Here is a 23345-nt window from a genome sequence, read left to right on the forward strand (position 1 = left end):
GCCTTATTTTTTTTTATGTACAAGAGCTTGAGAGATTGACAGGGAAAACGTGAGAAAAAGAAAGGGAGAAGACAATGAGAGAAAAAGAGAAAAATTTATGATAGGAACATTTTTGATAATCCAAAGAATAATATAATAAAAACATGAGATTTTTTTTTCGATTGCTATAATTTTGTCGTGTAACTTAATGTATTAAAAACCAAATTTTCCTTTGATAAAACCCATACAGTATCGCAAAACGACTCACGTGGAAAACTACTGGCGGTAAATCTTTTCGTGAACATTTCAACCACTCAGAGAGACACATAATTAGACTCAGCTAAACCCGAGCACATCTGATCACTCACCTCACTCGGCAACTCAGCTCTGTTCGATTTGTGCCACTCATTCCCACTTCACATCCTCCTCCTCCCTCTTCACCATTGTTATCAAAAAAAAAAAAAAAAAACCAAAAACAAAAACCACAGCAATAAAGCTAAATTTAGTACTACTGAAAATCCCAAGACCAGGCTTTGGTTCCTCGCCGGTCGCCTATGGCTATGGTAGTGGCGTCGTTGCCGGTGCCGACGACTGTTCTGTGCTCAGCGAGAAACACCAAAACGGCGCCGAAAAGAGAGCGGAAACAGGGGCGGGCTTTCGGTGATTTTGGGCACTTGGCTTCGGTGGTTGGGAAGGATGTGGAGTTTATCAAAACTGGTATTGGTAAAGGGCTCAAGTGGGCTAACAAAGCTTTTCGAATTCCCCAAGTGTCCAAAGCCATAGACGATGTTGTATGGCTTCGGCACTTGGAAGATCCTAATGCCTTTCCTCAACTGGTTCCTTCTTGGCCTCAACCTTCCTATCCAGGTAGACCTTGAATTTTTTCATGTTTTTCTGTTTTGTCTGTCTCTCTTTTTGGTTGGTAAGTTGTATTTTGGAGCTAGTAATGATATTTGGTTAGTGGGAAATGGAGTATTTTTTTTTCATATTTAAATTTGTTTCTGTCTGCAGGAAAATGGGTGCATTTTTCCTTGTATTATATATTAAAAGCAGTGACTTTGGGTAGTTAGTGTAAATTCATAGGTGATTTTTCGACACCATTGAATTAGGTGGAAACGGTGGCTTGATTAGTCCTTTATCTTTGCTAACTTTTGTATAAATGTTTACTTAGACAATTTGGTTCTTTGAAATCCGGAGTGGTTTTCTTTGAGTTATTTTTCGTTTTTCTGGTGTTGATATTGAAATTTGTCTTCTGACAGAACTCTCTGGGGTCGATTTGCTCATGGCTGATCTCAAAGCCTTTGAGACATATGCTGCTTATTTTAACATTCTGTCAAAGACTTGGTCTAAGCCGCTTCCTGAAGTTTATGATCCACAAGAAGTTGCCGACTACTTTAACTGTAGGCCACATGTAGTGGCATTTAGACTTGCAGAGGTAGATTAAATGACTTGATATAATCTCGTGTTTAAATATCATTATTAAGCATATTCTTAAATAGTGTTCCCTCTTACCATGTTAAGGTCATGACTATGGGTCCTATATCATCAGCAATATACTCTTTAGTAGTTAAATTCTCGTGCTAAATTGTGCCTTATTCGTAGGAAACTGCATTCTTAACTGGTTTATGGTATTGTGTAATGTAAGGTATTTTCTTCCTTTGCCACGGTCGCAATTAAAATTCGAACCTCTAAGATGAGAAAGTTCTTGGGACCGAGTGTGGATAAGGATGTTGATGGCAGCGTGTCTCAGTACAATTTTGGGGTGGTGCTGAAAGAAACAATGCTTAACCTTGGTCCAACATTTATCAAAGGTTAGCATTGTTATATTGAAGTTCATTATTATGTAAATATCTTGATTACTTGTCCACTTATAGTTGCTTCCCCCATTGCTTTTTATATACTGGCACTTCTACTTTTCCTCTGCAGTCACAAGATTACCAATATGCTAGTTACATGCCTTTGCTTGCTGGTGCAGTTGGTCAGTCCCTATCGACAAGGCCGGACATTATTGGTACTGAAATTGCCAAGGTCAGATTATGAAGAATCATCCAGATTTTTCCAGCATTAACGTATTTTCTGCCTTCCATCTAAAAGCAGAGTTTCAGTGCTAGCTAGCTAGTTATTTGTTCATGATAAAATCCTAGTTGGCCCCATTTGTTCATGATAAGTAAAAGCTTTGGCTTATTTTTTTTATTTGGATAACTATAATATAAAGATCCTTTTTAATGAAAAGTTCTTTTTAAGTGTTTGGATAATATATATAAAAAATCTTCTAATTATTTAAAAGTCATTTATACCTTTACATATTTGAGCCTAATAATCTTCCTTTATTAATTAGAAGTTAGAATCATCGTAATCTTCTATAATATAAAGATCTTTTTTAATGAAAAGTTCTTTTTAAGTGTTTGGATAAGATATATAAAAAAATCTTCTAATTATTTAAAAGTCATTAATTCCTTTACATATTTGAGCCTAATAATCTTCTTTTATTAATTAGAAATTAGAATCATCGTAATCTTCTATAATATAAAGATCTTTTTTAATGAAAAGTTCTTTTTAAGTGTTTGGATAATATATATAAAAAAATCTTCTAATTATTTAAAAGTCATTTATACCTTTACATATTTGTGCCTAATAATCTTCTTTTATTAATTAGAAATTAGAATCATCGTATGCTTCAAACGATAGATTATTACGAGCCACTTTTGGTATTCAGATTGGATCTGACATCTCATGTTTGCTTTTTGTGTGTGGTAAATTTGAATTTGAAAAGGATTTTTTATTTTTTACCCAAATACTTACAAAAGTACTTTTTTTTAATTCTAAAAGTTAGAAGAACAACTTAAAAAAGCTGAGCCAAATGGGGTCGTTGTCTTTTCTTTCCCTTTATGTACCAATAACTATTACATATATGAAGCTCAGAATCAAGCTTTTGTGCATATTGACATAAGGCGTGGTTCTATATTGATGTTAACAGTAGTAATTCAAGTGGATTTATTTATTTATTTGCTTACATGTAATACTACAAGTGGCCAGGGTCTTTATATGTTTCTTTGATGTGAGGAATTAACACACATGCTCGTGATATTTACATAGATGCAAAATCTTTTGTGCAATAGGATAGGTATGATAAGATGATGATTTAAGGGCTTTATTTTTTTGATTGAATGTCAAGGTTAATTTCTTGTTGATTATGATTTGCAGGCATTGTCTGAATTGCATGATCAAATACCTCCTTTTCCTAGGGCTGTAGCCATGAAAATTATTGAGGAAGAGTTAGGTTCTCCTTTGGAATCTTTCTTTAGCTACATTTCTGAGGAACCTGTTGCAGCAGCATCCTTTGGCCAGGTGGGTATTTTTGTTGCTGATATTGATGGTTGGAGTAAAAGATTAATAGATACTAACATTTCCAAAAGAGAAAACAAAGCAATACATACTAGCATACCTTGCATACCTACTATTTGATAGTTTGAGTAAATGTTGCATTATATATTTCATAAGCGTCCTTTATAATTGTATTGTATTGCTGCATATATATATTTTTTTAAATACTTTCTCTTCTTGTATGCATCATTCAGGTCTATTCTGCAACTACCCTCGATGGATCTAATGTCGCTGTGAAAGTTCAGCGGCCCAACATGCGTCATGTGGTTGTGCGGGATGCATATATTCTTCGGCTTGGGGTTTGTATTGACTTCTACTAGCCTTTTGTGTGTGTGTTTCTTTTTTATGATTTTATATGTACTTCACAGACTCTAATAAAGTGATTTATAATTGTTTTAGCTTGGGTTACTGCAAAAGATAGCCAAGAGAAAAAGTGACCTGCGTCTGTATGCTGATGAGCTTGGGAAAGGTTTAGTAGGGGAGTTGGATTATAATTTAGAGGCTGCAAACGCATCTGAGTTTAAGGTATTAGTTGCACTAATTCTTTGTCATTCTTTTCATCTATCCAGTGGACTTTTATATTGTGTGAAGAGACATCTCATAACTCCAGCTACTTTCTGCCAAGTTAATTTTCCTTTTACTATTCTCTTCTGCTTTTATTGACTCTTCGTTTTTTTTGATGCAGAAAGCTCATTCTTCCTTTTCATTCATGTATGTGCCAAAAGTACTTCAAAATTTAAGTCGAAAAAGAGTTCTGACCATGGAGTGGATTGTGGGGGATAGTCCCACTCAACTACTCTCTGCGTCCACTGGAAACTCAGATGATAATTGGTTAGTGTATACAGAGAAACAGAGGTTTGAAGCAAAAAGGCGCCTTCTTGATATGGTGGGTGATTTGCTATAGTTGTCGTAATTTATGAATTTTGAACAGTTCACTTGCAAGGCAGAGGCACACTGCTCTCATAATATAGGTACATGTGACAGAAGGAGGGTTAGTGGGGGAGGAAAGAAGTCCCCCATAGGCATAGTATAGGCCATCTCCGTTGTATGTAGGGGCAAAAAAATAAAAGGCAAAAGAGAGAAATGAATGATATCTAGAAAACAAATTGAGTAAAAGGCAATATGGATTTATCTGGTTGAGTTTAAGCTATCTTATCTTGGGTTACTCCCAGAATATGTTCTGTCATAGTTAACATTCAGCTAGTTTTGTTAACAATGGAAAGAGGGATTGTTATGGAACAGCTTTGTCCTACTATTGATGCAGTGCTAGGCAGAGGAGTAAAGTAAAACATTTGTTTCCTGGCTTACCTTGATAGTTTGACAGTTATCTTCCCATGTCCAGTTCATTCAAGTTAGGGAAAAGAAGAGAGAGAGAGAAAGAGAGAAATGTGGTCCTGATAGATGGTTAATTAAAAAATTATTATTTTAGTTATTTTCTTTAGTGTCTTACTACTTTTTTATTTTGTAAAAAAATTTGATTTATGTTGTACTTTTCTAGGTTAACAAAGGAGTAGAGGCAACCCTAGTACAACTTGTGGAAACCGGCTTACTACACGCTGATCCACATCCTGGAAACCTGCGTTACACATCTTCTGGACAACTAGGGTACTTATATTGCTTGTGATCAAGTAAATGTTTTAGAATATTTTGTGAACAAGTAAATGTATTAGAATATTTCCAATGCATCTGTTAGTTCATCACCTTGTGATTTCTGTGTCAGCTTTCTTGACTTTGGTTTACTTTGCCGGGTGGAAAAGAAGCATCAATTTGCTATGCTTGCATCCATAGTGCACATAGTTAATGGAGACTGGGCATCGCTAGTACATGCTCTGGATGAGATGGGCGTCATAAGGCCAGGGACTAATTTCCGACGTGTTACATTGGTATAATATATTAACTAATGAACAACATGATATTATACTTGACTGATATAGAGTTGAAATTTGTCTCACTTGCTATAAATTGTGATCCTATTGAAACACAATATAATTTATATGTAATTATTTTTCAGGATCTGGAATATGCACTGGGGGAAGTAGAATTTAGAGATGGAATTCCTAATCTGAATTTCAGCAGGGTAAAATACTGTCTTCAGAATTTAGTTTACATTATGTTTAGTTAAAAGATCTGAAGACCAGTAATATATGTTTACATTCATACAGCATTCAGTTTGTATCTCGATTCCACAACTTATGTGGAATCAGTCTGTGTCTTTCGATACCTAATTGTGGAAAGCATTCATCCTCAACAAGCTCTTTTGAATAATTCCTTACTTCAGATGATGGACTGATATAATGAGTAGATTATCAGATACTGAATTGAAATATTTTATGATATATTCTTATGTTCATAACATTCACAGTTGTGATCATCATAGCCCTTTGTGGGTCTGATTAATTGAGTTGCTTTGTTTCTTTGTGACAGTTCTTTGTACCTCTTTTAAGACGATCTCTCTAACATCTTATATTAATTACTGGCTAAATCTTTACATGAATTTGATTTGAAGGTTCTGGCTAAAATCTTCTCCATAGCTGTCAAGTTCCACTTTCGCATGCCACCATACTTTACACTTCTCCTCCGTTCTCTTGCATCTTTTGAAGGTAAATAAAGTATCTGCTTACTTTTGCTTATAATTAGCATGCCTCTTTAAACCTTGTACTGCTAACACCTCCCCTCTTAAAACAATTCATGGTTCTTTTATGTGGTGTTCCCACAGGTCTTGCACTAGCAGCCGACAAAAACTTTAAGACATTTGAAGCTGCATACCCTTATGTCTTTCAGAAACTGCTTACAGATAATTCAGCTGCAACAAATAAAATTTTATTTTCGGTGAGAAATGGCTCATGTATCTTTACACTTCTTCATGACTAGTCAACAAGATGTCATTGTTTATCAACCACTATTCCATCAATATTTCATATTTGTAATAATAATTAGATTTCTCTCTGTAGTAAAAGTGAAAAATCTTTAGTCTGAAATTGGTCATTCCATCAATATTTCATAAATAATAATAATAATAATAATAATAATAAAAATAAAATTATTATTATTATTATTATTATTAGATTTCTCTCTCTGTAGTAACGTTAGAAGTGAAAAATATTTAGCCTGAAATTGGTCATATGTTAGTTTACTCTCCTGTTTTTGTTTGCAGACAACTTACACGGTAAAAATATTGATATTTCATTCCCACCATTTTTTTTAATCGATTCCCTACATTTGCATGGTGCATGGCTCCTATTATTCTCCACGCCAATAATAATTTTCTGCTGGAAACTTCTAAGATTTTTTGTTATATCCCTAAATTGGTTGTTCAGGTCGTCTTGAACAAAAAGAAAGAGTTCCAGTGGCAGAGGCTTGCTCTATTTTTAAGGGCAGGTGCAACTAGGTATGCTTGATATATATTTTTCTAGGGTTTTTTTTTTTTACAATAAGACCTTTTAAATATTCTTAGTCTACCGATGGGGTGGGGTTGGAGGGAGGAGGATTAGAGTTGTACTGTACAACATCATAAATTTAAGCTCTTTTAGACTTCAAGTGGTAATTCTATGATGCTCCTTTATTTTGTGAAGTATAATTTTATATACACCTATGTGGAAAGAAGTATTTTTTTAGCAAGATACCCACGAACCTGCATCTGTAATTTCTTTTAATCCGTTTTTCTACATTTGTACTGAAGTAATATTTATATTACTTGTTTCCAGGAAAGGATTGAGCCGGATTGTTACATCAAATAGTGAAACTTCCCTTGATCATTTACCAAGTAGGTCAAACAATGTATTTGATTTGGCAAATTTGGTCTTGAGGATTTTGCCATCTAAAGATGGTGCTGTGCTGAGAAGACTCCTGATGACTGCTGTGAGTATCTTTAATCTATAAACTGTTCCCTTTTGTTCCTAATAATACCATTGTATTTTTCCTCTATTGGGCACATTAAGTTTCTGGTTGAAATCAGCAATAATATGGTTGTACACTTAGTCCTTGTGCATTGTGCCTTTTGTTTCTCTTTTCTGTATCTTTATCATTTGTTCCGCACGAGGTCTCTTTATCATATTTACATGAATCGATTTAGACTATGCATGGTCACATGAGGTTATAGCTCAAGTGCTTTGGTGGGCTTATGTGTGATTGGTTCAGGCACCAAGTCCCATAAATGTATAAAAAACCAACGACGTCCAATCAGTAGCTTCTCTGTGATTTCAAGGAGAAGGGAAGATGGAGAATTCATACAAGTGAAACTTGATGGCTTGTTTTTTATTATCAGTAAGATTTTATTTTTCTGAACTGCCTTTCTTTTGAAAAAAAAAACAGAACGGAGCTTCATTGATTCAAGCAGTGATTTCCAAGGAGGCAAAAGTCTTCCGACAGCAGTGTTGCAGGGTCATTGCAGACATATTATACTTGTGGATTTTTAAAGCATTAGGACAGGACGTTACGACAACTCGCTCTGGTTTTCGGGTGATATTAGCAATTGGCACTAACAAAAAAGTGCTAAGCACATCTTCCAGATTATGGGGACATGTATATGATTATGAATCTATTTTGAGAGATAGGCGGCTCAAAGTGATTTTCTCAAACGTTCTAAAGTCAGCAAGAAAAAATCCAATCTTGACACTGAAGTTCTACTGGGTTTCCTTGGTCATGTTTGTTATTGCTTCAGCTTTAGCTTGTCATCGCATTGTAGTATCTCTATCCGAAGCTTACTTGGGCCCAGTATCATTTTCCTCCAAACAATATGCGATGAGCACATGAATCTGTAGTGGAACTCGTACACTCCACCCCCTTTCGACGGAAATTGGGTGGAATAGTTCACAAGAAGGTTGGTTTGATAGAACATATCTTTCCTTTTCTTAAGCAGATTATTGAAACAATATCATGTGCCAGAAGAGGGTGTGAAGAGGGTGGCATGGTTATTGTTGTTTATGTACATAATGAATTCCTATCCTGCAATGTGTAGTTTAGCTTCTATGCAGATACACAAGTTTTGTTTTTGAGGGTGTCATTAATCTATTTTCTTATGTTTGGATTGAATCAACAAATTAAAAATTATTTTTTTTAGAAAAATTAAAACTTAAATATAGTATAATTTTTAAAAAATTTACAACAATTGTAAATATCTACAAACAAAAAAAATATTAAAAAAATCTTTTATCAAATTTGTGGAAAATATTTTTCTCACTTTTTTCTTTTTTATTTTTCCTCATAAAAGTTTTCCAAATTAAAATTCAAGACCAAACAATGCCGAAGTGCTTTCTTCTTACACATGATATTCAATCTTGCCATTTCCTCATCTTCGGCCTTGCTCCGAGGCTTTTTTTTCCTTTTCAAAACAAGATAATTTTTGAAATTTTTTACAAATAATGGTGTTGTTTGATAACTCTTAAAAAAATAATTTTTTATTTAATTAGTTAAAAATTTAAAAATTAAACATATGTGTGATAACTCTATTTTTATTTATTATTTTTTAAAATTTTAATTAAAATTTATTAAATTTTGAAAATAGAATTTTTTCACTTTCAAATTGTTTTTAAACAGTTTTTAATTTTTTTTTCTTCTCTTCTTCAAATCAACGCTTTATATTGTTAAATAAAAAATAAAAATAAAAATAAAAGTTATCAAATGCATTTATTATTTTTTGTTTTTAAAAACAAAAATAGTTACCAAACATATTTTATATTTTAAAAATAAAAAAACAAAAATAAAATAATATTTCTATTTTTGTGTTTAAAAAATTCAAAAACAAAAATTTTACCAAACAGGCCTAATGTTTTCAAATTTTTTTTGATAATGTTTGTAAATGTTTTATATTCTTACTACAGCACACTTTTCATTAGTTTCGAGGAGGCTTAGGGTTCAAAGATATGGAGCTCTTCAACAAAGCTATGCTTGCTAAACAGTGTTGGAGGTTGGAGAGATTTCCGGACTCTCTGGTTGCTAAAGTCCTCAAATTCAGCTATCATAGGGACTGTGACTTGTATCAAGCTAAGATGGGTTCAGCCCCTTCGTTCATTTGGTGGAGTCTTCTTTAGGGAAGGAAAATTATTGAAGCAGGATCCCGATGGAGAATCGGGTCGGGAGAGGAAGTTAGAATTGTTGAAGACAAGTGGATACCAAGGCCGTTCAACTTCACCTTCCTGGAAAAACCGGAGCTGCCAGCTGGCATTAGAGTGGTAGACCTGAGGAAAGCTGATGGGGAGTGGGATGAGAGCTTCATCCGAAACATATTTACCAAGGAGGATGCGGATAGTATCTTCAGCATCATTCCAGGACCTTTGGAGGCTGGAGATAAGAGAATCTGGCATTATAACCGGAATGGTGAATATTCGGTGCGCAGTGGTTACCAAGTGGCGATTCGTGAGAAAGAAAGGGCCGAAGGATCAGATATGAGGGATACAGAGAGATGGTGGAAAACAGTGTGGAGCTTGCGTGTCCCTCTCAAAATCAAACTCTTCCTTTGGAAGCTAAGCAACAAGTGGCTTCCCACTAACAGTGTTCTATTTTGCAGGAAACTTAGGAAGGAGCAGGGGTGCTGTAGGTGTGGGGATTCCCACCAAAGGGAGGACTGGTATCACGCAATATGGCATTGCCCAAGAAATCGCCAAATCTGGAAGGTGGCGGGTTTCAGCAAGATTATGAAAAGAAGGAATCTTGAGGACCTGATATCCTTCCTGTCCAGAATTTCCCTTCAACTTCCCCAAGACAAATTCAACTTCTTCTCTATCTTGGCCTGGCAATGTTGGAACTGCCGTAACAATGATACTTTCAGAAAATGGAACCCGGAGGCTACAGCTGTGGTGGATTGGGCGGCCACATATCTGGAAGAGTTTGCGCAGAGCCATGGTACCGCTCCTGACAAAACCGTTTCTGCTCAGCAAAGGTGGATCGCCCCTATGGAGGGAGAGTTCATAATTAATGTGGATGCTGCAGTGAATAAGAACCAAGGATGCTGCAGCAGTGGAGTTGTTATCAGGGATAGTTTGGGAGATGTGATAGCTTCAAGCTGTAAGTTTATCAACTATGCTTATGACCCTCTAGTTGCTGAGTTAGTGGCCATCCAACAGGGTATCCACCTTAGTAAGAGGTTCAACATTAAAGAAGGACTGTTAGTCTCAGATTGTAGCCTTGCAGTTGGTATGCTCAATAGACCACCGGAAGAGGGAGGTGACTTGGACTTACTGGTGGCCGATATTAGGAGGGAGGCAGCAGAACAAAGCATTCGGTCTGTTCGGTTTGGTCCCAAATCGTCGAATGGTGTGGCACACATGATTGCCAAATTTGCCTTGATATCTCAAGAGACTTACTGCTGGGAAGGATGTGTCCCACAGATGGCTTCACCTGCTCTTGCAGATGACAAAGGCCAATAGGCGTGCTGAGTCTTGTTTGTTTTCTTTTCTCTGTTTCTTTTCTTTTCTCTGTAACTTTTCTCAAAAAAATAAAATAAAAAAGCACACTTTTCATTTTTTTTTATAATAAACCTTTTAAAATTTAGGGAATGTTTCATAAATATAACTTTTATACCACAACTTTAGAAAAAAATGGGTTTCCCCCAAATTTTATGAGAAAACTTTGAGTAAAAATACGAAATTCATGGGAATCAAATGACAGATAAAAAAACAATAAACAAACCTTGTATCACCAGAATTCATTCAGAAAACAAAGGGCAAATTCAACCAACACTGGTACCTCCTCTTCTTCCTCGCCTTTTATTCTTCTTCTCTCTCAGTTTTTTTCCCATTGATGAAGGAATCAAAGCTGCGAGAATGTTGAGGGACTGGCATCAACAAGGGCAACGTGGAGAATTTGGTTTCCCCTCTCTCTCTCCCTCTCTCTCAAATTATAATCTCAGTCTTTATCTCCACTCGCAAACACCTTAGTCTTTGATTTTTCTCATATTTAGGGTGTTTGGGTATATATAAATACACTAGTTGAGAGCATCTCAGCAGTAAGAGTTTTTTTTTTTTTTGAGAACGAACGATGTGGATTTGATAACAAAACTGAAATAGAACCTCAATAAGATCACACAGGATGTGCATGACGATGAAGAGCTCGAGATCTATGGTGTCAATGGAGGTGGGGCGTTGCTGGTCTTTGCTCAGGAAAATTCTCACTGTTTTGTGTATTTCAAGTTAGTTTTTCGCTCACTGCTCGTGCACGGGATCAATTACTCCACTACAAGTTGAGGTATGTCGGTGGCTCTTTCAGTAATATGGTTTGAGACCTTTGTGTCAATTCCAAATCATTGAGTTTTTTGGCATGGGTTTTAACTTCCAAATTCAAACCTCAATTAAATTAAACACTTTGGATAGATTTCGAAATTTTTTGCATGACTCTGTCTATTGTTCTAAGGTAAGTTTAGGTTGTTGATTACCCATTCTCTTGGTACATGTGTAGCTTGATATAGATGTTTTGTTATTTGGAAGCCATTTTGTAGAGTTGATGACTCCATGGCAGTCTAACACATATTTTCAATTATTGTTGCATTACTTTTCTAATCAAACCAAACACAAGTTTAACTAACTAAAACCTCAACACCCACTCTGTCTCTGTGGAAAGTTTCTATTATTTGATTAAATTTTTAGTGTTTTTCATATCTAATATTATTTTCAAGCATCACTTTGACTTGTTCATTGGAGGTTCATTATTCAAGTGATTAGTGTTTGGTGACTGTTGATTCCCATTTCTTATCAATTGTTGGAGGAGGCATATGATTATCTAGTATTGTATATAAATAATCTATTGTGTTATATATTGATATATATTAGTAGTTGCTCGTCTGATGAAGTTATTTGATAGCATTTTCTTAACTATTGAGCCAGAAATGTTAATATGTTCAAGTTATAAATTGAGATTCATTAAAGGGTGTCATATAGTTCTCTATGCATTTTCTTTTGTGTAAGATTTGTAAGACTCATGGAACTATTGACCACTTTTTTTTTTGTACAAGAAGAAGGAAACAATGTGAAATATAATATAACTGCACTTGTTCACTTTAAATATTTGCTTAAATAATTTGATTTTGATGATAAATAATAGTACATTTCAGCCATCTATAGATGGGCACAAGATAAGACTGTTCTTTATTTTAACTTTTGAGTTTAGACCTTGTTGAGATGGCTTTCATGAAAACCACTCCTCTTTTTCATCTCCTTGACAATGGCAACACACTTATGAACTATATTTCTTGAGTCTGGCATTGACTCTAAAAAATTCTCATAGTTATTTAACTTGTCCAGGTGATGACTGCATTTCTATTGTTGGTAATTCCTCATGGATTAGGATACGTGATATTTCTTATGGCACAGGTCATGGGATTAGGTAAGGGGCTCTTCTCTTTTAATAATGCAAGATTGTGTATCTTGATCACCGAAGAGACTCTAACCTACATCTTTAGTATTGGAAGCTTGGAAAAGTCAAAGTCATGGTCACATGTGCATGATGTAGTAACGGTAGATGGGGATTTCTTGTCCAATACTGAAAACGGGGTGGGGATTAAAACTTGGCAGGTAAGTTTCTTAACCAAGCTGGCACCCTCACACTCCAAGAGAAATTTATAATGGTTGAATCTAATATATTTTCCATGTATTCTTCAGAGTGGTAGTGGTTTTGCTACAAAGATTTCATTCCAAAACGTGTTAATGGACAATGTATCGAATCCAATAATAATAGATCAATATCACTATACTCTCAAAAACCATGTCACAACCGGTAGGGATATGTTAGTAGCAACTTATGCCTTTAGTTCCTTCTCTCAAAATAATGTGGACAAGATACTAATAAAATCTGACATTATATCTTTAACATGTCCTTGGAGATGAAGACTTTGGGGGTAATTAGCTTACCGAACTTGAACATTAAAATCTGATGGAATTAGCTTACCGGGCTCAAGCACTGCTTTGATGTTCGATTTGCTCAACAAATACCCACTCATAAGATTCCTACTCATATCTGGAACATACAACACATTAGTTAATAGAATATTCTTTCCGGATGTGAAGTAAAGATCAATATTTCCCTTGCCCATCACCTTAGACCTTTGCTCATTTCTTATTTGAATCTCATGCCCTTCTTTTGATTCTTCAAAGGTCTTGAAGACCTCTCTATCATAAGCAACATAAATGGTGGCACAAGTGTCATACCACTATCCTTATACTTTCCCTTGGATGACATTCACCTCACTCAAGGTTGCAACCAACTCCTCTTCGGTTGAATTGACCTTGGATCCATGGTTATAGGTCTTTTGATACTTGCATTATGTAGCCATGTGACCACTCTTGCCACAACAATCTTGCCACAACAAAACAAGGGCCTCTCACACCTTTGAATTGCCATTCATTTTCCCTTGGAGCTAGATGAGTATCTCTCTTTGATTGGGGCTTCTTATGAGTCTTTCCTTTGGATTGAGAGCGTTTCTCTTTGACATTAGCCTTGGATGTCCTAACATTGGACTCTTCCATACACCTGTCTCTAGAATGAGTCTCTTCTTCAATCCTTAGGTGTTTCAAGATTTCTTCCATAGATATCTCTTCATTCTTATAGAGAATCTTCTTTCTATAGCCTCTCCAAGATGTAGGTAGTTTAGCTATAATCCCTCCCACAATGAAGGGTTCCGATAATGTTATCTTAAGAGTAGACAACTTATTCACAATAACTTGAAGTTCATGTACATGGGGGAGTAAGAGTTTAGCATCAAAGAATTTAAATTCCATATATTGAGTGATAAGGAATTTCTTGGTACCTTCTTCTTTGGTTTTTTACTTCTTCCCAAGAGCTTCCCATATCTCCTTTGCCGATGTAGTGTTTCTGTTGAGATCATAGAGGTGATCTGACAAAACACTGAGTATGTGACCTCTAGAAATGAGTTCATCTTCTTCCCTTTTCTTCCTTTCTTTAATCGCTTTTTGAGAATCATCATCCTTTGGAGGCTTTAAAGTCTTCAAATCTTTGTCAAGAATGTAGTGCATCTTCAAAGTTGTGAGGAGAAACTTAATCTTATCTTGCCACCTTACAAAGTTTGAGCCATCAAACCTATCTAGTCTAACTAGATCTTGAGACATGAATTTGAGGGCTAAGATTGATGAGATTTCTTCCATGACTTTCACTAGCACAAAAACCTTTAGAGATATACAAACTTTGACACAAAACAAATGTTTAAAGATAGATATTTTTTATTGTTGGGGTTAGGCTATAAACAACCTTAGTTTTGTGTTATAACTCAAAACAAAAGATACAAGTAATCTAACTTTAATGATATTAAACACAAATTACATAAACACAAAGAGATCAATGTGTAGAGTAAACATTTCTTGAAGAACAACCCTTAGAACATAAAATCACAAACCTATGATTTTATGTGAAACACAAAAGTTGCAAGGCTTGAAACAAATGTAGATTTTTTGTCCAAAAATCTATATTCCTAGCCTTCTCTATGGAAATGCTTGAAGCTAGTACAATGGAATGAGATTGAGATACACAAGCCTTGGGTCTTCTTGATGAAAATGTTGAGAGAGAGAGAGACTCATATCATACCTTTAAATAGTATAGGGCCCACATTAGACTCAACCAATGAGATTACAACATTTAAGTTAAAGTTTTGGAGCTAAAACACGTAATTGCATGGGCACGTATGGACAACCAAGGTGATGTGTTGCCTGGTGTGGCGTGCTGCCCCTTTGGCACACCCACATGGGGCCATTTTGTAAGTGAGCATGCCTTGGTGCTTGATCATTAGTCAAGTCTTGCACCAAGCAACCTCATGGGATATGGTAGTGGCAACTTTGTAATTATGCATGTCTCTCAGACAAAAGTCACATATGTTCCTGTGAAGACCTTATTTCCCTAGAATGCTCTTTAGGGGGAGGTGATTTGGTGACTTAGGGAAGCACCATGGCCATCAGCAGATAGGGGCCAAAGCCAAAGCTGTGTACTCCCTTGCCCTATCAAGGCTATATATTAATAAAACAATATTTATCCATACTTGCCCCTGTGTGCTTCCTTGTTGCCTATGTGTTACTTGTTTGTTATTTTCGTTGGGCCATTGCGTGCCACTTGCCTTGTTGTGTGCTTTGTGTTATGTGGACGTTCCTAGGAATGGCTTGCTTTGTGCTTGCTCATACTTCGTTATTGCCCGTTGCATGTCCGAGATGTGTATGTGGCTAACCACTGAGTTTGTTTGCCTGTAGGTGTGTGTTGTAGGCTGACTTGCTAGCTTGAAGAGTCTGCAAGTGCCGCATGTTCCGTCTAGTTGGAGTACCCAAATAGCCGGCTCGTGACAGTTGGTATCAGAGCCAAGTTAGAAAGAACTTGGCAAAACACACTATGGTGAGCAACACACAGAGGATCGAAGCACTTGAGAAGCAGTTGGGGGAATTAGATGGCTTGGATGAAAGAGTCAGGGATCTTTCCTCAGCAAGTCATAACTCTGGATCGTCTGATGCAAACAATCGCATAACTGCGTTAGAAAAGGAAAATGATGTTCTCCTATCTAGAATAATCGCGTTGCAGAAAAGAAACACTCCAACAAGTACTTCGGTTTCCCCTCGGTGGGAAGAGCGCATCGCGGCAGTGGAGTGCATGTTGAAGGAACAAGAAGTTTCCATAAATGACACTACGGAAGACTGCAGGGAGGCAGTTGGCGTGCTCAGAGAAGAAATGGCTGAGCTAACTGCCAAGGTAAACCTGACCATGCGAGCGGTTGGGAATGCCCCTGCAACAGGGCCGATAGGTATGGAAGATGGCCAAGCTAAAGTACCTGAGCCGAGGCCCTATAACGGGGCCAGAGACGTAAAGCCTTTGGAGAATTTCCTCTTCGACATGGAACATTATTTTAGAGCCGTGCGGGCCGATTGGGAAGACGGAAAGGTCGCCATGGCTACCATGTACTTGTCTGGGGATGCTAAGGTGTGGTGGAGAACCAAGTATGATGACATAAAGAATGGCAGGTGCACCATCACATCTTGGGCAGACTTGAAGAGAGAATTAAAGACGCAATTTCTACCAGAAAATGTTGCTTACATAGCTTGACGCCAGTTGAGAGAGCTCAAACAAGTCGAGACAGTCCGAGAATATGTGAAGAAATTTTCGGGACTAATGCTCGATATAAAGGACATGTCCGAAGTAGACAGACTCTTCTGCTTCCTCGAGGGACTGAAATCGTGGGCCAAACAAGAACTTCAAAGACAGCGTGTGTCTGATCTTGCCACCGCTCAAGCTGCTGCTGAACGCTTAACAGATTACACTTCGGAGAGCAGCCTGCCGAAAAGGGCTACTCCTCCAACCAGCTCGAGTAGCGCTGGGAGTAAGAAGTCTGGGAAGTCAAGAGTGAGGGAGAGAAGAGGACAACTGAGTCCAATTCTTCCAGTGGTACAGATGCTGTTGCAGGGAGGAAGCCGCTAGCTTGTTGGCTTTGCAAAGGCCCACATAAGTCGGCAGTTTGCTCTTACAGGGGCAAGCTGAATGCCCTTATTGGCCAAGAACAACAGGGCGAAGGAGAAGAAGAAGACGAAGAGTACGCGTACATGGGCGCTGTCCGCCTGTTGAATGCTCTCAAGAAACATGGCAAAAAAGGGAAGAAGACCCTGGGGAAGGGGCTAATGTTCATGGATGCCACTATCAATGGCAAGCCCGCCAAAAGCGTGATGATTGATACTGGCGCCACCCACAACTTCATCTCTGAACTTGAAGCAAAGCGACTGGGACTGAATCTGGAGAAAGACGCAGGCCGCATGAAAGCGGTCAACTCCAAGGCCTTGGCCACAACTGGCGTGGCTAAAGGGGTAAAAGTTAGAATCGACACGTGGGAGGGGCAGACTGACTTAGTGGTCGTCCATATGGACGGCTTTGATGTAGTTTTGGGAATGGACTTTTTAACCGAGAAAGGTGCCATTCCAATTCCTGCCACTGGAAGCTTACTCATAATGGGAGAGACTCCTTCAATGGTGTCTGCAAAGGTGAAACCACCCCCTGGTGTGAAGCTTCTATCAGCTTTACAGTTCAAGAAGGGTGTGAAGAAGCAGAAGCCCACTTATGTAGTTGTACCCACTGTGTTTGAAGAAGTAGTGGAAGAGATTGTTCCACTAGAAATTACGAGGATCTTAAAGACGTATGGGGACGTGATGCTAGATAAACTCCCCAAACCCTTGCCACCAAAGAGGGGGATTGATCACCAGATAGAGCTGCCTCCAACAAAAGCGCCATATAGAATGGCACCCCCTGAGCTAGAAGAGTTGAGGAAACAACTAAAAGAGTTATTGGAGGCAGACTTTATCAGACCGTCGAAAGCACCATTTGGCGCCCCTGTGCTATTCCAGAAGAAGCACGATGGGAGCTTGAGACTGTGCATCGACTATAGGGCTCTCAACAAGGTGACAGTTCGCAACACCTACCCCATCCCTCTGATTGCTGATTTGTTCGACTAGCTAAGTGGAGCCAAATACTTCACAAAGTTGGACTTGAGATCGGACTACTATCAGGTGAGGATTGCAGATGGGGATGAACCAAAGACAACGTGCGTTACTCGATACGGAGCATTTGAGTAATGCTGTTTGGGTTGACAAATGCACCTGCTACTTTCGATACACTGATGAACCAAGTATTCCACGAGTATCTAGATAAGTTCGTGGTGGTGTACTTGGATGATATCGTGGTTTATAGCGCCACGATTGAAGAGCATCAAGAACACTTGGCTCAAGTGTTTCAGAAGTTGAGAGTGAACCAGCTATATGTGAAGCGCGAAAAATTCTCGTTTGCACAGGAGAGCATCAAGTTCTTAGGCCACGTGGTGGAACGTGGCCGAATTCGTATGGATCTGGAAAAGGTGAGGGCAATCCAAGAATGGAAAGCCCCCACAAATGTGAAAGAACTCCGCTCTTTCTTGGGCCTAGCCAACTACTATGGACGATTTGTGGATGGCTACTCAAGAAGAGCAACACCCTTGACTGAGCTACTGAAAAAGGGTGTGACTTGGGCGTGGACTGACAAGTGTGCTGAAGCATTCGAGAGTTTGAAAGAAGCCATGATGAAAGATCCTGTTCTTGCCTTGCCAAATGTCAGCAAGCCCTTCGAAGTACAGACAGATGCCTCAGATTATGCTCTGGGAGGGGTACTAGTACAAGAAGACCACTCGGTAGCATATGAGAGCCGCAAGCTGTTTGAAGCTGAGATGCGGCATACTGCCTAGGAGAAAGAAATCCTCGCAGTTATACATTGCTTGCGAGTGTGGAGACATTACTTGCTGGGGTCAAAGTTCGTGGTGAAGACGGATAATGCAGCGGCTAGTCATTTCCTCACTCAGCCGAAACTAACCCCTAAGCAGGCTCGATGGCAGGAGTTCGTGGTTGGATTCGACTTCCGTTTTGAGCACAAGGCAGGATGCTTGAACCAGGCAGCTGACGCCTTGAGTCGCAAAGCAGAAGTGGCGACTCTAAAGATCCTGGCTAGTTTGTCGGCTAGCGTGGTGAACACTTCACTCAAGGCGTGCATCAAAGAAAACCTGGAGAAAGACTCGGTTGTCAGGACCATCCCGAAGCTCGTAAAAGAAGGCAAGATTCGCTAGTTATGGGTGGAGGATGATCTTCTGTGGGCTAAAGGGGGTCGCTTGTATGTTATGAAAGCTGGAGATTTGCGGAGGACATTACTAAGCGAGTGTCATGACACCTTGTGGGTAGGTCATCCAGGGTGGCAGAGAACCCATGCCCTCTTGAAGCAGGGATACTACTGGCCACAAATGCGAGATGATGTAGTGGAGTCCACCAAGACCTGTCTCGTCTGCCAGCAAGACAAGGTCGATAGGAATAAGACACCTGGGTTGTTGGAGCCCTTGCGAGTCCCAAGCCGACCATGGGAGAGAGTGTCGCTTGACTTTATCACCAGTCTACCGAAGATAGGGGATTTAAGTGCGATCTTGGTGGTCGTGGACAGATTCTCGAAGTACGCAACATTCATCCCAGTGTCGAAGTACTGTTCGGCAGAAGAGACAACCCGACAATTTTTCAAGCATATTGTCAAATATTGGGGAGTGCCCCAGAACATTGTTAGTGACCGAGATGGAAGATTCACTGGGACCTTTTGGTCCGAACTATTCAGTCTCTTGGGGTCACAACTGAACATATCCTCGAGCTACCATCCACAGACAGATGGGCAGACAGAAAAATTCAACGGGATGTTGGAGGAGTACTTGCTCCACTTTGTCAATGCCAATCAGAAGAATTGGCCGCAACTACTCGATGTAGCTCAATTTTGCTTCAACTCTCAAGAGTTCTTCATCGAATAAGAGCCCTTTTGAAGTTGTTAATGGACAGCAACCACTATTGCCCCACACAGTGGACGAATATTGCGGTCGGAACCCGCGATCCTTTCACTTCACAAAAGACTGGAAGAAAACGACAGAGATTGCCCGAGCTTATTTAGAAAAAGCATCACGAAGAATGAAGAAGTGGGCAGATCAGAAGCGCAGACCACTGGAGTTCAAAGCAAGTGACTTAGTGTTAATCAAGCTGAGGCCCGAACAGTTGAGATTCCGAGGGGACAAAGACATCAGACTCGTTCGCAAGTACGAGGGTCCGGTCTCAATCATCTCAAAAGTTGGCCTAACTTCCTACAAAGTCGACCTACCAGCATGGATGAAGATACACCCGGTCCTTCACGTCAGCAACTTGAAGTCGTATCATGAAGATCCAGCAAATCCAGAGCGCAACCAGTCAACCAGAGGAGTCATCGTTCAGCCAAGGAGCAAGCGTCAACCTGAAGAAATCCTAGCGGAAAGGACAGTCACCACTGATCGTAAAAAGCATAAAGAGTATGGTAAAATGGAAGGGGCTCGTAGATGACGAGATCAGCTGGGAGAGGGCGGAAGACTTAAAGAAGCTCACGCAGAAGATTGAAGATCTACAGGCTACTTCGTCGAGGACGCCGAAGGATTGAGTGGGGGAGAGTGTGGCGTGCTGCCCCTTTGGCACACCCACATGGGGCCATTTTGTAAGTGAGCATGCCTTGGTGTTTGATCATTAGTCAAGTCTTGCACCAAGCAACCTCATGGGATAGGGTAGTGGCAGTTTTGTAATTATGCATATGTCTCCTAGACAAAAATCATATATGTTCCTGGGAATACCTTATTTCCCTAGAAGGCTCCTTAGGGGGAGGTGACCTGGTGACTTAGGGAAGCACCATGACCATCAGCAGATAGGGGCCAAAGCTGTGTACTCCCTTGCCCTATCAATGCTATATATTAATAAAACAATATTTATCCATACTTGCCCCTGTGTGCTGCCTTGTTGCCTATGTGTTACTTGTTTGTTATCTTCGTTGGGTCATTGTGTGCCACTTGCCTTGTTGTGTGCTTTGTGTTGTGTGGACGTTCCTAGGAATGACTTGCTTTGTGTTTGTTCATACTTCGTTATTGCCCGTTGCATGTCCGAGATGTGTATGTGGCTAACCACTGAGTTTGTTTGCCTGTAGGTGTGTGTTGTAGGCTGACTTGCTAGCTTGAAGAGTCTGCAAGTGCTGCACGTTCCGTCTAGTTGGAGTACCCAAATAGCCGGCCCGTGACACCTGGCACCAGGTGATGCATTGCCTAGCACAAGGCGATGTATCGCTTGGTCCATTTTAGTCCGTTTTTCAAGGGTCAGGCGACTTGCTGCCTCCTATAGGGGACACATCGTCGATGTCTATGTAATAACGCTCCAAACTTTGTCTCAAAACATCCCAAAATGCCCCCAAACTTCTTAGGTACTCTTGTGTACTCAAATTAAAAATTTTGGACCCAAAATGATGATTTATAAATACTTATACTGAAAGTTAACTTTCACATGTTGACTTCTGTGAAATTGTTATTGTTTTTACACCACTTCATGCCTAAACAATTTCACCATGTATTTAACCAATCATAATACTATCTCACTTAGATAATGTTAATTTCTAGTTTTTTAGGTGTTTCTAGCTTTGTTTTATGAGTCTTTGATTTTTAGGCCATAAAATATTTTTTGAGAGTTTATTGGTGAATTTTGTGGCTAGATATTGACGAGAGACGATAGGACTCAAGAAAATGAACTTTAGGACGAGTTTGAAGTGTTTTACAACTCTCTAAACCCGAGGATCGAGGCTAAAATTGAAGATTTTGAAGAAAATCCACGTGCGATGAAAAAGGCCACTAACCAGACCAACATTAAGGTTGGCCGCGACCTCCTAGGCAGAATACAGTGGCTACGACCAGATCACGACACTTGCCCGCGACCGACGACTTAATTTTTTCTTAAATTTCTAATTTTAAATGTATTTTTCAAAGGGCTATAAAATGTGTTAAGGTGAAGTTTTAAAATAATAATAATAATATTCCCATATGTAATAGAAATCTTGAATTTCAGCAATATTCCAAATGTAACTTCTAATCAAATTTTTTTGTTCTTTTTTATTTCTAATGTTGAAATGATAAGTATAGAGAACGACTTCTGCCAAAGAAAAGAGAACGATTTTTTTTCTTTATGAAATTTTGATAAGATGGAATAAAATGAAATGAACAACTATGAAATAAAAATAAGGATAGATAATAACCTGATTTAAACGCCTTATTATCTGATACCAAATGATGTGATTCTAAATGATTTGAATCCCAATAAGAATAATGGGACCCAAAAAAAAAAAAACAATTTAGAACAAGGAGGCCTTGGATCGTTCTAAAAATCAGATTCTATAAAAAACAAAAAACCTTGACCCGTTATCTATAAAGAGATAAGAACCAAAAGTATAAGAAAGATATGAGATACCACACTCAAGAAATGAGAAGGATTGTGAGTGATAAGTCAAGAATTTGAACGCCACAAGAATGATCTTAATAAGTTCTAAAAAGTTCTTTGAAGAACCAAAGAGAAAAAACTCTAAAAAATATATTAATTCCAATCTGATTTGCAAACTCGTATGTCCCTCTATGTATACTTGGAACAACTCTCCAAGAATGGGAAAAGTTATATTTTAAGAATTAAATTTGTGGAAAATATATTCTGATATATTATTTCTTTGAGAGCACTGCCATTTAAATAGGCACTTTACAAACTATAGACTAATTTGGTATTAAATACCAAATATTATAGGGTAATTACAATGGTACTAAATCAACCTAAAATCCTCCAAAAAAGAAAAAAAATATATTGTGTACAGATTGGTTTCCCATTCTTGAGGGATATTGAATTAATTAAAATAATAACAGAAAATAAAAAACAATATTTTCTACACCATTCCTCAAGCTGGTGCATAGAGATTCCACATGCCCAACTTGAAAACAATCTCATTAAAACTGTCTTTCGATAAGCCTTTAGTCAGAATATCAGCTTGTTGTTGTTTGCTGGGAACATTCACAACACATAACTCTTTCTCTTCAATTTTTTCTTTAATGAAGTGTCTATCCACTTCCACATGTTTTGTCCTATCATGATGAACTGGGTTATGTGTAATGCTGATTGCTGATTTGTTGTCACTATATGACTTTAAAGGCTTCGTTCTTTGAAGTTTCAGCTCTTCAAATATACGTTTAATCCAGATTAGCTCGCATACTTCTTGAGCAAGAGCTCTAAGTTCCGCTTCTGCACTACTTTGAGCTACTACTGAATGTTTTTTACTTCTCCAAGTAACTAAGTTCCCCCAAACTTTGGTACAATAGCCAGTGGTTGATCTTTTATCCTCAACTGATCCTGCCCAATCAGCATCGGTGAATGCCTCAACACCTCGTTTTTCATTTTTCTTGAACAATAAGCCAGTCCCAGGTGTTTTCTTTAGGTAACGTAAGATTCTGTACATAGCTTCTAAATGTTCTTCAAGAGGATTGTGCATGTATTGACTAACCAGGCTCACGACGAAAGCAATGTCGGGTCGGGTATGAGACAAGTAGATTAGTTTACCCACTAATCGTTGATACATTCCCTTGTCTACTGTCTTCTCTTTCGTATTCTTTTTGTACTTGCCTTTTGGTTCAACTGGAGTTGCTACAGGTTTACAAC

The 23345-nt window shown here is 38.4% G+C and overlaps 1 protein-coding gene across 13 annotated transcripts; it reads left to right on the plus strand.

Moving 5' to 3' along the window:
* The first annotated feature begins 365 nt into the window (after positions 1-365).
* Positions 366-21748, plus strand: LOC133798563 (uncharacterized). Of its 13 annotated transcripts, XR_009875948.1 has the most exons (19): positions 369-846; positions 1239-1414; positions 1625-1790; positions 1955-2007; positions 3184-3327; positions 3558-3662; positions 3763-3888; positions 4049-4249; positions 4862-4968; positions 5084-5246; positions 5375-5440; positions 5870-5963; positions 6080-6192; positions 6681-6751; positions 7068-7221; positions 12597-12678; positions 12755-12866; positions 15543-20555; positions 20815-21163. XR_009875948.1 is itself a non-coding variant. In XM_062236916.1 (17 exons), the coding sequence occupies exons 1-17, from the start codon at positions 534-536 to the stop codon at positions 13176-13178; spliced, it is 2547 nt and encodes an 848-aa protein (XP_062092900.1). In that variant the 5' UTR covers positions 366-533; the 3' UTR covers positions 13179-15334. The 13 variants fall into 13 exon arrangements, 7 of the variants coding, with proteins under 7 accessions (XP_062092900.1, XP_062092902.1, XP_062092903.1 ...); XR_009875945.1 differs by having other exon boundaries at positions 368-846; positions 12597-12866; XR_009875946.1 differs by lacking the exons at positions 15543-20555; positions 20815-21163 and adding an exon at positions 21370-21748.
* The last annotated feature ends 1597 nt before the right edge of the window (positions 21749-23345 follow it).

The sequence above is a fragment of the Humulus lupulus genome, chromosome 8 (genome assembly GCF_963169125.1).
Source record: "Humulus lupulus chromosome 8, drHumLupu1.1, whole genome shotgun sequence".
NCBI classification, from domain to species: domain Eukaryota; kingdom Viridiplantae; phylum Streptophyta; class Magnoliopsida; order Rosales; family Cannabaceae; genus Humulus; species Humulus lupulus.

What these genes read in the sequence shown, in the direction of transcription:
- LOC133798563 (XM_062236916.1), top strand. Translation starts at nt 534, where the DNA reads ATGGCTATGGTAGTGGCGTCGTTGCCGGTGCCGACGACTGTTCTGTGC. An exon ending in TTGGTACTGAAATTGCCAAG is followed by an intron (nt 2,008 to 3,183) that starts GTCAGATTATGA and finishes TATGATTTGCAG; the next exon opens with GCATTGTCTGAATTGCATGA. An exon ending in CAAATAAAATTTTATTTTCG is followed by an intron (nt 6,193 to 6,680) that starts GTGAGAAATGGC and finishes TTGGTTGTTCAG; the next exon opens with GTCGTCTTGAACAAAAAGAA.